Source organism: Lytechinus variegatus, chromosome 2, assembly GCF_018143015.1.
Source record: "Lytechinus variegatus isolate NC3 chromosome 2, Lvar_3.0, whole genome shotgun sequence".
Lineage (NCBI taxonomy): Eukaryota > Metazoa > Echinodermata > Echinoidea > Temnopleuroida > Toxopneustidae > Lytechinus > Lytechinus variegatus.
The window spans coordinates 36,672,207-36,685,212 of record NC_054741.1 but is presented as its reverse complement, the minus strand read 5'-3'; the positions used below and the strand labels follow the sequence as shown (position 1 = coordinate 36,685,212).

The 13,006-nt window shown below is 34.9% G+C and overlaps 1 protein-coding gene across 1 annotated transcript in view; it reads right to left on the bottom strand.

Annotated features, from left to right (window-relative positions):
• LOC121407997 (sodium/hydrogen exchanger 8-like) overlaps positions 1–4,158 on the bottom strand; it is a 36,538-nt gene extending 32,380 nt beyond the window's left edge. The window contains exons 1-2 of the mRNA XM_041599288.1: positions 3,784–4,158; positions 523–668 (exon numbers count right to left, since the gene is read on the bottom strand). Coding sequence (XP_041455222.1) covers positions 523–668; positions 3,784–4,013 — 376 coding nt within the window. The 5' untranslated portion in view covers positions 4,014–4,158. The remainder of the gene's footprint in view (positions 1–522; positions 669–3,783) is intronic.
• Positions 4,159–13,006: the final 8,848 nt, after the last annotated feature.

The following is a 13,006-nucleotide window of genomic DNA, read 5'->3' as shown; positions in this document are numbered from 1 at the left end:
AATGTTATATAATTATGCTAAAGTAATGCATGATACATTCAAAGTAGAAATGCAACAAATAGAGTGTTTATTGGTGTGCAATTCTAGTCATCTGGTCTATAAAATTTCTACATCCTGCAATGTAAGGCATGTTAATATAATACCTTGCTTTGAAATCTGCCTAATATAATGAAAGAAATTTTAGGTCATTTGCCCATGAGGTAACTCCAAACTGGACTATATTCAAGCACATCAGCTACAAACCTCCCAAAGAGATGTTTTTCTTCCAGATATTAAAAGAATAATGTACATGTACTGTAATTATTCCAAAGTGATGGTTAAAAAGTGATTTTGAACTGACATGCTGTAGACAATATCCTAAATTTGGCAAGAAAAAAAATGTATTAGAATTTTTTATTTTAATACAATATTTAATTTATTGAGAGAGAGGGGAAGGGAGAAGAAAATAAAGAGGGGGGGTGACGAGAGAGTGAGAGAGAGAGAAAAAATGAAGACAGAGGAAGATGCTATCAACAATCTTACCTATGATACCCAAGATAAAAAAGAGAGCTAAACTTGATGAATGCTCCTCTTCGGCAGAGCCTATGTCTGGTAACTGCTCGTCAGATGGTTCTGTAATCTTTTTGGTTGTGCTTGGTGCATGGGTTGAACTACTTGTATCATTTGACCTGCAAATGAGAGTAAATAATAAAGTATCATTACATGTACATTGGCCATTTCAATATGTACAAGACCAGGTTGTTCATGGTGGTATTTTACTTGTAAGTAGGGTAAATTTTAGTTATAAAATGTAATTATGTTAACAGGCGAGTCAAGTCCTAACTCAGGCAGGCTCTCATGTAACCAAAGCAGGTGGGAGCCTAGGATGCTAACACACTGTTGGACTTTCGTGACACAGAGGTACCACTTCATTCCATAACAAATTATGATATGGACTGCAGTTAGCAGCTAAAATCAAGGTGAGCTGCTGCAGGCAGATCTTTTGATCCCTAACTTCAGTGGTTTGCCACTTTGAATGGGAGAGAACAGACACCAAAATATTTTTCCTTTTTTTTTTCATGCTCTTTTTTTTCATGCTCTTTTTTCTATCATTTAATGATATGGACCATGAGGACAAACAATAGAATTGTGGTGGGTGCATGATTTCAATTTTTTAAAATAAATTGAGGGCTGTTTTGAGGTACATTTGTGGTACCTATGTGTCGTGAAATTCCAATAGGGTGTTAGCACCCTAGGCTCCAAGATAAAGTGTATGTTGCATACATGGGACATTCAGACTCTGAGACTTTACCCTATAAAGAAAAGAAAGCTTTAAGTTTATGGGTAATTCTTTTTCTCATCCACAAGATAGGTTTCCTAGAGAAGACAGAAAAGAACTTAAGAATATAGGCCTATGACCTCATTGACCTTTAATACTTGATTTCATAAACTAAAATAATGTGTTATGTGTGGCACCACAACATTTCATTTCAGTGAAATATGAAAGTGAAACCTCTAAAATACTTTTATAAATGTGTTGCAGTTTGACGTGAGGAAAGGTTCATCACTGTAGTAAGTAAAACTGATGTATGTGATAAGAATTGTTACTCTTTTACAAGACTTTGACAAAGCAGATAGAGGATGCATGCAACAGTTTGACAATTATAACACTTCAAAGTTCAAACAATTGAAAAAAATGAAAAAAACATTCCACTACCAGTATTTGTTCTTGTGTCTATTAGGCCCGTTTCGGGTACACGTGTACACGTGTACACGCACGGTCAAGTCAGTGCACGTGTACTAAATTCCATCACCGTGTACACGGTAGCATCTGCATAAACAAGCTCACAGCCTCACGTTAAATCTTAGTTCTCAGACACTGCACATGTTTTAATTACTAATATGTCAACATATTTCAATTAATCCAGAGTGAGTTCACTTCCAAAATCGCCAATTTAATCCACATTCTTTCTGGAGACTCACGTTTTTGTACCACGAAATCGGCATGAAATGGGTCTGCTCCGGTCTCAAAAGCTCGAAAGCGTTGCTCAATCACACTCAGAGTCAATTTGAGAATCACCAATTGCGATAGCGATCATCGCTACAACTTACGTGTTATACGCTCGCACACAAGCCTACAAACAAACGCTCTTCAAATTGGCAACATAATAATGAAAATTAATCGATAACTTCAGTTACACTTATTCTGCAGCGATCTGTGCATGCATGTACGGTACAGTATACAAAATGCGCATCCACCGAGCGTCGGCGATAGCTAGGGCCCTGCACTGATTTTCTTTTGCATTCTTTATTAATTTAATGCGCTGCTAAGCCGAGTAAACTTTTAATTTGCACCAATTTTTGTGGATTGATACTTCAAACTTCTCAGGTAAGCTTTAAAACCGTGACTTAGGCTATATAGACCCCTTTTTATGACATATTGATGCGGGTCCGTGTCGACATGAAAACAGAACTCGCTCTCACAGTGTTTACAACGTGTACACGTGTACACGACCGAAAAACATGCCGTGTACACGTGCATCAAAAATGGACTTTCAAAACGGGCCTAGTGTCTTTCATGGTTTTATGAACTTCTTATTTGTTTGTATTGTTTTCATTTATTAAAAAAAAAATTGGTGGAAATTGAGTTAATTGGAAATTAATTTCCACCAATTTTGTTGTTGTTTTATTTATTTTATTTTGTTTTTGATTACTTTCATTGATCAATAATTGTATTTATAAAAAAGTAATCTATAAACTCTAGAAAATTAGTATAATTATTAAAACACTTACCCCAGTATTAATTTAGAGCATTCATGAAAATTGAAATTTTGTTTTTATTCATTCACTTTGTAGACAACTTTGATATTCATTATTCCTACTTGACATTGTGTACAACATTGTCCCATATGTATTGCGAGTTTTGCAACACAACAAGATCTTTAGAATTTACACTAAAGCAACCTGCAACCTCACATATATTCAAAGATTCAAGAATGAGTGGATTCAACCTTGTTTCACATAATATGAGGAAAAAAATTATATTTCAAATTTTCATAAATAGAACAAACCTGTCAACAACTAACGTAGTATCTCATATCTGTTTTGTTTTGTATTTTGTGAAATTAAAATAATCAGAATATGTTAGGCTAAGTGAGTTAGACTCTCACTTCTAGTCTCAGTCTCATCTCAGGCAATCATTCAATGAACAAGGTTATGATCTCAGGACTGTCTCAGAGTCAGAGAAAGACAAAAATTGCAAGCCGCTGCTTTGAACTGAGTCTGTCATGTCTGTACTTAGACAGCTGGCAGCCGTCTGTTTCGAGGAGTTTTTTAACATTTTTTTTCTCCTTGTACACAGACGGCTCGCTATCGTGCAGCCACCATTAGGGGACTTGCAATGCAAAATCCCCCGTCGGGGCTCTTCAATTTTTGTCTTTAATGAATAAAAAAATTGACAATTATTGCTACAAAAATGCAAATTAATATTCCCTCTTGGCATTAATTGCCAAAAAATGGAGAAAAATCAAGTTAAAAGGAACAAAAACAGTGACTTATTACCTCGGCTGTCACGCAAAATCACTTCCCCGTTTTACCCGATCTTGAGTACATAAACATATGGCCATTGAGTCCCCTGTACAGATCGCGCTAGAACTTCGGTCTCTGTATTTGGTGAATGAAGCCAACGGAGTTCAGCTGAACAACCAACATAACAGAGACCGAAGCTTTTGGTCTAATCTGTACTCTACTGCTAGCTGCTCCCCATAAAAGTATACAAGGTTAGAATATTATTTCAAAACTGACCTTAAATCATCGCCACCACCATCATATCCAGACGAAATAGAAGCTTCTTGGTGTTCACCAGGAGTGATCTTCCCTGGAGATGGTGCAGTCTCAGGAGCTGGACCGGTTGCTTCTTGCGCCGAAGCTTCGGCGTGGCTCATTGTCATGCAGCCGGTAAACACCGCTGCCAACAAGATGGCACCAAAACGCCCCAGCTCTGCACACCTTCTTCTCTTCAGATTCATTTTCATAGTTCGAACGACGTTAAAGATGTTCCTAGTTAGACACTTTATGTCAAATAGGAAGATTTTGGCTTCAGGATGATGTGTAATCTTCTGTTGACGATTGAAGGTCTCAGTGCCAAACGATCAGTCAAGCATTATGTAATTGACTACCCCCAAAAAACAGTAGTCGACAACGTCTCCATCTGCGGCAAATTTTAGACATTTTTCAATGACGTCATGATGTTCTATGGTACGCTGCCCACGCCAATTCAATTTTAGTCAATTTGACAAGACAGTTATTTAGGATTTTACTCTACTTTTAAAGTTAACTGTGGGCTCTATAATGAATTTTACATAATCATTTTATGGCAATGAAAATATAACGAGTTGAGGATAATTTCTATCATGAAAATATCCCTCCTCTTTCGACGGTATATTTATCAATGATTTATTCAAATATCTTTCCTCTTTTTGAGAAATTTTCATAAATTAATAACGAATGAAATATTTTTCCTTTGTGGTGAAAATGACTGAGAAAAAAAGAAAATTAAATTTAGAAAAGGGAAAGTCAACACAAATGTAATTTTTTTTTTCTTTCAGTGATTTTTTATTATCCATAACTTCTTATACATATAACAAACATAATCATTATACATTGTACTGTACATATTATATACAAAATGAAATAAAATACAAAACAAATTAAAAAGAAAGAAAAAAAGAAAACATTTCAGGATTGAATGGTTATGATGACACATTTGATTTCATTTTCCATCAAGCTGCCCAAACTATTACATGAAAGAGGGCTGTAGAGTTTTCCATTTCTTTTCAAACTTTGATAATTGTTTATTCTGAATGCCAATTTGTTTTTCTATTTTGTATATTCGTTTAAGCTTTACAAAGAACAAATCAAAGGACGGTAAAATATTCAAGTGTCTGCATGTATATATCATTTGTTTAGCTACAACTAAGCATTGATTCATAAGTGATTTATGTGGTCTTCCATCAGATATACCAAAAATAATTTCTTCATCATTTAGTTGTAAATTGATATCAAATTTTGTATACCACCATTTCAAAAACTCTTCCCAAAAGGTACATGCATGCTGACATTCTGTAAAAAGATGCTCTGTTGTTTCCGCCTCTTGTTTACAAAAGGTGCATAATTCAGATTCTACAATTTTCATTTTATATAATCTTTTATTTAAGAGGAGTGTTCTTGTGTTTATTTTATATTGAAAAGTTCTACTCTTAGTATCCGTTAAAAACACAAAAGGCATTTTATAGATAGTTTTCCATCTATATTTTTCTATATTATATGTATTGCTCCAGTAAATTTCTGATGTTGGATCCTCAAAAAGTATGCCTTTCAAAATTAAATTGATAATCTGTGTTGTCAACTTCCTAAAGTCTATATCTTTGCCTTTGAAATTACATACAAGTTTTAGAACTGTTAACTCTCCTTGATTATGAAGGCATCTTAACTTCAATATTTTTGGAATGGCTGAAGCAACTGAACGCCATTTCATATAAAATTTCTTTTCCACTCCTCTTTTCATCCATATATTGAAATCTATAAGTTTACCTTCACTGTCATATAAGTCTGAGATGTACCATAAACCAGCTCTAAAAAGTTCTTTAACAAACAAAGGTTTACCTCCTACTATAACACTTTCATTGTTCCAAATAATTGTTTCCCTTACATCTTTATGCTTTGAATCTAATGACCGAAATTGAAAAAAAGCACTCAATACCTCTTGATAGAAACCAGGGCAATTGCCCATCATTTTACAGTTCCTTTTTGACATATTACAATAAAATAAAAATTCACCTCCAAATTCCTTCATAAAATATCTAAATATAATAGACCAAAGAGAGTTGTCTTCTGTAAAAAACCTTGATATCCATCTTATCTTTAAAGCATTGAAGAAGGAAGGGATATCAATCATGTTTAAACCTCCTTGCGAATATGAACCTATTAGAGTGCACTTTTTAATATATCTATTTTTTCCATTCCATATAAAATCTTTAATAGCTTGCTCTAATTGATTCAATATATGGCCTGGAATTGGTAAAACTGACCCACAATAAACAAATTTAGATATAGCAAAAGTTTTAACTATTTGTATTTTTCCTATCAAACTCAAATTCCTTTTACGCCATATATTAAGCAGAACTTTTACATCAGCTAAACATCTTTCGAAATTTAATGATATCATAGAATCAATATTTGAAGATAATAATATTCCCAATACTCTGAATGGTTCAGACGGCACATTAATATCCAAAGGCTTATCTTTACAAGTTCTTTTTGATCCCAACCACATAGCATTTGTTTTGCTTTTATTAATTCTAAGACCTGAAAAGGACGCAAAATCTTCAATTACACAAAGGGCTTCTTTAGCCGATTCTAAGTCTGCTAAAACCAACGTAGTGTCATCTGCATATTGTACAATATTGATAACATATCCATCTATATCTATACCTTTAATTTTTTTATTTTGACGTATAGCACATGAAAGTATTTCCACACCTAGAATAAAAAGATATGGGGAGATTGGGTCCCCTTGCCTTACTCCCCGGCTCAAATCAAAATATCCAGATGTATGTCCATTGCTACTAACACAACTGCTTATATTGTTGTAAAAAGTCTGGATGTAACTTTGGAATTTGGGTCCAAAACCGAATTTGTCCAATACTTTCATCATAAAGCCCCATTCTAATGAGTCGAATGCTTTTTCATAATCTAAAAATAAAAAAAGTCCTGGTATGTTATGCATTTTTGTATAAAACATAATATCCATAATAACTCTGATGGATTCACCTATAAATCTTCCTTTGATAAAACCGGTCTGACAAACACTTATCAATTTATCTATAAACTTACACAGGCGTTTGGCAAAAACCTTAGTTATTATTTTTAATAACTAAGTAATAACTAACTAATTAAAAAAAAAAAAAACAAAAAAAAAACAAACACAAATGTAATTTTGAGTGTCATTTCTTTTATCACTGAAAAATATACTAAGGGGACCCACAATGCGTTAATCGACACCACTCGCGTCAATCCTGTTGGACTTGACAGAACACTCTAAAAATATAATTGGGTAAAGTGCTCCATGAAGGTAATTATGTATCCAACCAACATTGGGCATTTTTATTTATCCAGTGTCATGAAAAGTGCTGCTTATCTTATAACCTTACTGGACAATATGCCTCCCGCATGGGGTAGAATACTACTGCCCCAAACTGGTTGGACACTGACACTTATTACTCTCGTGATGGTTATTTTACCCGGCAATGTGTGTATACAACAAACGACAAACGACCTCCGCCCCCATAATGCTACTATATAGGCCTTCATCGTGTAAAAAATATATGTTAATTGGTGGACTCATGAACGCCCACCCCCTCCCTCCCCGGGAGTTATTGGCGGCACAAAAAAAGGGCGAAAGGGTGAAATATAATATCATTTTCTGAATATTATGTAAAACTCTATCACAATTTTTTAATACAAATTTTGAAATGTTTCTCGCTTGCATGCTCACACTCGACTCTTTTTTTTATTATTATTATTTTTTTTTTTTTAGATTTTTCGGGATACGCCACATCCAGCCCTCTCAATTTTTTTTGGCTCATTACGCCACTGCATGATTATTTTTTTTTTAAAGTGAAATTTCAGCTCGCGGTATGCGCTCTCAGTCAACTTAATTTTTTCTATTCAGTGCTGAAGATCGAGGACAATGATTTTTATGGACTATCAAGCTGCCCATTCTGAGGTGTTTACTGTTTAAGTAGCCCAAACGTGGTGTAATGTGTAATATCATTTTCTGAATACTATGTAAAAGTCTATCACATTTTTTTTAATACAAATTTTGAAATGTTTCTCGCTTTGCTCACACTCGACTCTTTTTTTTTCTTTCTTTTTTTTAAAGATTTAACGGGATAATGCAACATCCAGCCCCCTCAAAATTTTTGGCTCATTACGCCACTGCATATGATTTTTTTAAAAGTGAAATTTCAGCTCGCGGTATGCGCTTTCAGTCAACTTGATCTTTTCTATTCAGTGCTGAAGATCGAGGACAATGATTTTCATGGACTATCAAGCTGCCCATTCTGAGGTGTTTAATTCTTGTTTTAGTGAGCCAAACATGGTGTAGTGTGTGCGCACCGCTTTGTAACCGAAGGGGAAAGGCGCAGGCTATATATCAAATGACATTTGGATTGGATTGGAGTTCATGAATTCCCATAATCAGCCCTTAAAATTTTCTCTTATCAAATGATTATCAGATGCTTTCACTTTGCGCTTTGCATTCGAATCAACTACATCATAATTTGTGATTACAAATGTGATTATGTCCCATTTTCAAGTCACCAAATCACACATACAAAAAAATAAATAAATATAAAAACACAGAGCATGCGCTTCGCGCTTACCCTATTTTTACCCTATTCAAATTTTCTAGTCATGTTAACTATTAATGCTAAAAATGTTTTCTTTTGGTGTGTGTGTATTTGAGTTTTGTCAAACGTGTATCAGTCAGATATGATTATTTACGTCTGGGACCGACCGACCGAAAGACGTGACCAGGGCTCGAACCTCGAACCTCTGCATCAATTATTTGTAACTTCCCCACAGCTTGGATTACAGGCGCACGCCACAACGCCCAGTTTTCATGGACTATCAAGCTGCCCATTCTGAGGTGTTCTTTTGGGGTCAGTATATCAAAATTTTAAACTCGCATTTCCAGCTCACATCCGACCCATCCTTTTCATGATTATAAAAAGTGAACAGAATAGATCCCGTGTTTAGCTATATTAAATCTAAGACAAAAAAATCAGCATGCGCTTTGCGCTCGAAGTATACAGTTCATTTACCCCCAAAACGGGACAGTTTTGTAAAAGTTTTCAAAATTTTGTTTCAAATTATAATGTCTACCTTAAAGTCTTATCTTTCAAATGCCATTAAAAATGATTTTTTTTCATGCATGAGCATGATATTTTGATAAACTTTACAATTGTCCACTTTTTCTGAGTCGGATTATCGATAATTTTCAGCTCGCGCTGCACGTTCGCATCAGTTATTTAAAGGACAAGTCCACCCCAACAAAAGTTGATTTGAACAAAATAAAAGGAGAAAAATCCAATAAGCAAAAAACTGAAAATTTCATCAAAATTCGATGTAAAATAAGAAAGTTACAACAGTTTAAAGTTTCGCTTAATTTCACAAAACAGTTATATGCACATCCTTGTCGGTATGCAAATTGGCAGACTGATGACGTCACCCACTCGCTATTTCTAATTTTCTCCTCCTTGTCAAGTGAAACAAAGTTTTATTTCTCCCTGAACATGTGGAATTACTATTATTTTAACAGTTATGGTTAAATTATGTTGGTCCTTACTGTCATATCTGTAAACTTTGAAACATTGTATTATTCAAACAATAAATAAACAATAGACATAGTGAGTGATGGACATCATCGACTTTCATTTGCATATCGCTGAGTTGTGCATTGAACTGTTTAGTGAAAAATATAAGCGAAACTTAAAAATGTCATAACTTTCTTATTTTACATCCGATTTCGATGAAATTTGCAGCGTTATGCTAATTTGATTTTTCTTTATCGATTCAAATCAACAATTTTTTGGGTGGACTTGACCTTTAATCAGAAAGAAATTCTGTTCATGATTTTTTTTTTTAAATGCTAATGTTCTGTTGATTAGTTCTGCATGTACATCCGATCGCTAACATATTTCATCTCACGTTTTCATGGTTTTGCGCATGTATAAAAAAATTGCTATTTTAATTCAGGTGGGTATTTTTTTCAGCTGACGTGTCGCCCTCATTTTTTTAAAATTATGTTCATGAAAACAAGTGTTCAGAATGTCTTTTCTAGGTCGCAATATTAAAATTTAAAGCTCGCATTTTGCCATTCGCATAATGTATCCTCTTCAAACTAAAAGGCACCTGCCATGTTTAGTTAAATGGGCCTATACTGAAAATTTTCCCATGTATGCACACACTTCTCGCTCGTATTTGTTATTAAAGAGGGAGTGAATTATTTGTGGTCTCTCATTGACTGTGTGTTATAAATATATAGTCTTGAAAATATGCTTTTTCAGATATCGTACTACAGAGAATAAATTGACCTATAATTGTATTTGTATAGAGAAACTAAAATGTAGTGAGAGGAAGGGTAATATTATTTTACTATAATTAAAAACATAATCATTGCGGTATTCAGTAGTTAATATAGCATGTTATCATTCAAGTGGGTCATTATTACTAGACTACCCGAGTATATGGGTCCGGAAATTGGCCAGTTATGAGTAGTTGCGGGACTCGAGATGGCGCTATTGGTTCGTATCTGCTAGAGTACCTACTAGTATCTGCTTTAACGCATCTGTTTCATGATTCCCCTTTAAGTCGCATACATGCATAATTACAAAGCTTCGGATATTCCGAAGGTTCGGAATAAAGAACCTTCGGAATTACGAATTGTAACCCTTTAAGTTACCCTGCGGATTATTTCTCCACATTGAACTGTAGGCCTATATGATAGGTCCATAGAATCAATCTACTGCATGAGCGTAACCCATCTATAACATGTTATCTTCCATTTCATTTGTGTGTGTGTTCATTTCGAAATCATGACAAAGAAAGAGAATGAATGGTATAACCCTAAGTCACAAAGCGGTCGGACTCTATTCATGATGGGGCATATATATATGATTGATAACTATAATAATTGCAATAATAATTTTTGGTAGGCCAATAATAAAAATCACGAACAAATATTATATCAATACACCAGACGGTGGACTGTACTGTTTCCAGAAGAAGAAATATTGATCGGCATAGAATTCACTTTTAATGTTGTATGTGTGTGGTGGGGGGGGGGCGGATTTTTTTTCAGCCAGAAATTTCCCCTGATCGGCCGCTCGAAATTGATTTTTGTTTGTTTAAAGGGTAGTCCTATAATAATCACCTCTAAGCTTTATATAGATCAACATAAATATATAATAATCTCATAAGCCTTATTTAACTAATGCGAGCCATTTTTTTAATTTCACGTATTTTGTCTTAAATTGAAACAGTTTTGGCTTTAATTGTTTGTGATCCCAAATGTGATGTGCATCCAACTAAATAATTACTGCCAGCGCGAAGCGCGAGCAGAAACTTTTAATTTACGTTTTGATCATTCTGATAAAAAAGTATCTGAAAACGACTGCTTGTAGTAAGCGATGAAGACCGTTAAATATTTCAATAATCAAATAATGCGAGCGCGAAGCGCGAGCTGAACATTTTGACACTTCTACCTGAAGAATGGAAATTCTAAGCACTTTTTTGTAATCGTGAAAAGATAAGTATATAACTAAACAATAATGATGACAGCTCTATAAGCGCGAGCGGAAAGAAATCGAAATTTACACCTAAAAATGGGACACTCTATTCATGTTTTGTAAATCATGAAAGGGTGAGTAATTGGAAAATCTTCCTATATTAATAATGCGAGCACAAAGCGCGGGCAGATTTTTTTTATATTGTGATCTGAAACCGGAACGATTTAATTAGAGAACATGCTGCGTATCTCAATAAACATGCGCGCGCGTGTTTCAGATTTCGACTTTTCTAAATACCTTTGTTTTGATCGTGAAAATCAATAAAGTGAGCGCGAAGCGCGAGCCGCTATATTTGATATTCCGATCTCAAAAAGGGTCAATTTAAGCAATGTATTTCAAGCGCTTTGTGAGGTGGATATGGATCACAGTTAAAAGAAGGAACTGATGTGTTTGATGAGTTTTGTCATAGGACCGGGGCATTATGTCATCATAGGAAAATGATGACACCTTCTTAATTTCTCTTTGTAAGCGCGAGGTGAAACTGCTCAATATTCCATTCTGAAAAGGGACAATTTCATTATTAAATTAATTTATTAATCTTACAAGCCAAATGAGAGCGCCGCAGAAATCTGAAATATTATAGCCTGGTAACTGAACATTTAAAACACTTTTTAATTATGAATAAGATGTATGAGTTAATAAATTTTCAACAATCAATGCCAGCGAAAATCGCGAGCCGAAATTTTTGATAAACCGTTGTCATGAAATGGGGATTTCAATTGTTGTTATAGAATTAATATTAAGATATACACAACGAACCAGTCAAAATGCCTACATACAGCCCTAGCTGATAGTTTCGACAGACCCGAATAGGGATATTTTGAGAACTTAATGGAATAAAGCAAAATAATAGGTACCTGAAAAAATCAAATTTTGCAAGCGCGCAGCGCGAGCAGAAAATGTTAATCATTCGGCCAATAAAACATACATTTTTACAGAGCACTTTTTAAAGATCAATTTGTAAAAAAAAAAATGAAAGTTCGATTTCCGAACTTGACTTCAAAATTTGATAGCTTAAGCTCCATATAGAGCAAGATATGTAAATCACCTAAAAGGCAATGCGAGCGTGAAGCACGAGAGAAAATTTGGTAAATTAAGTGACAGGATTTTTTTTATCAAGTCTTCCCCTCATCTTATTTCACTCGTTTTCCTCCTCTTATGTTTCCCCCTTTCTTTTCCCTTCTTTTTCTCTTTTTTTCTTCCTTTCCCCCGCCAATAGGGGGGGGGGCTGGATCCGCCTATGGCTATGGGGGTATAATCTGGTATAAAGAGATCATTTGGGATGCCTTCTCACTGCCCCCCCCCCCCCTCCACCCCACTGTTCTCTCCTTCTATTTTGTTTGTTGTTGTTTTTTAGTACTATTAATTTTATCATGAGAAGGGGGAACTGTACAAGTATTTCGCAGGAAACAAAAAGCTAAGCAAAAAAAAAAAATCCACCCACAATGGCTCTCCATAACCATTTGTGCAAAGTTCAATGGAGATTTGTGCACAGTTCAATGGAGGTTTGTGCCATGCACAGTTCAATGGAGATTTGCCTCGCACATGAATTTCTGATGCAATCCCCTCGCGATGCTAGCCGGTAACGTGCACACGCACCCGCGCGATATCGACCA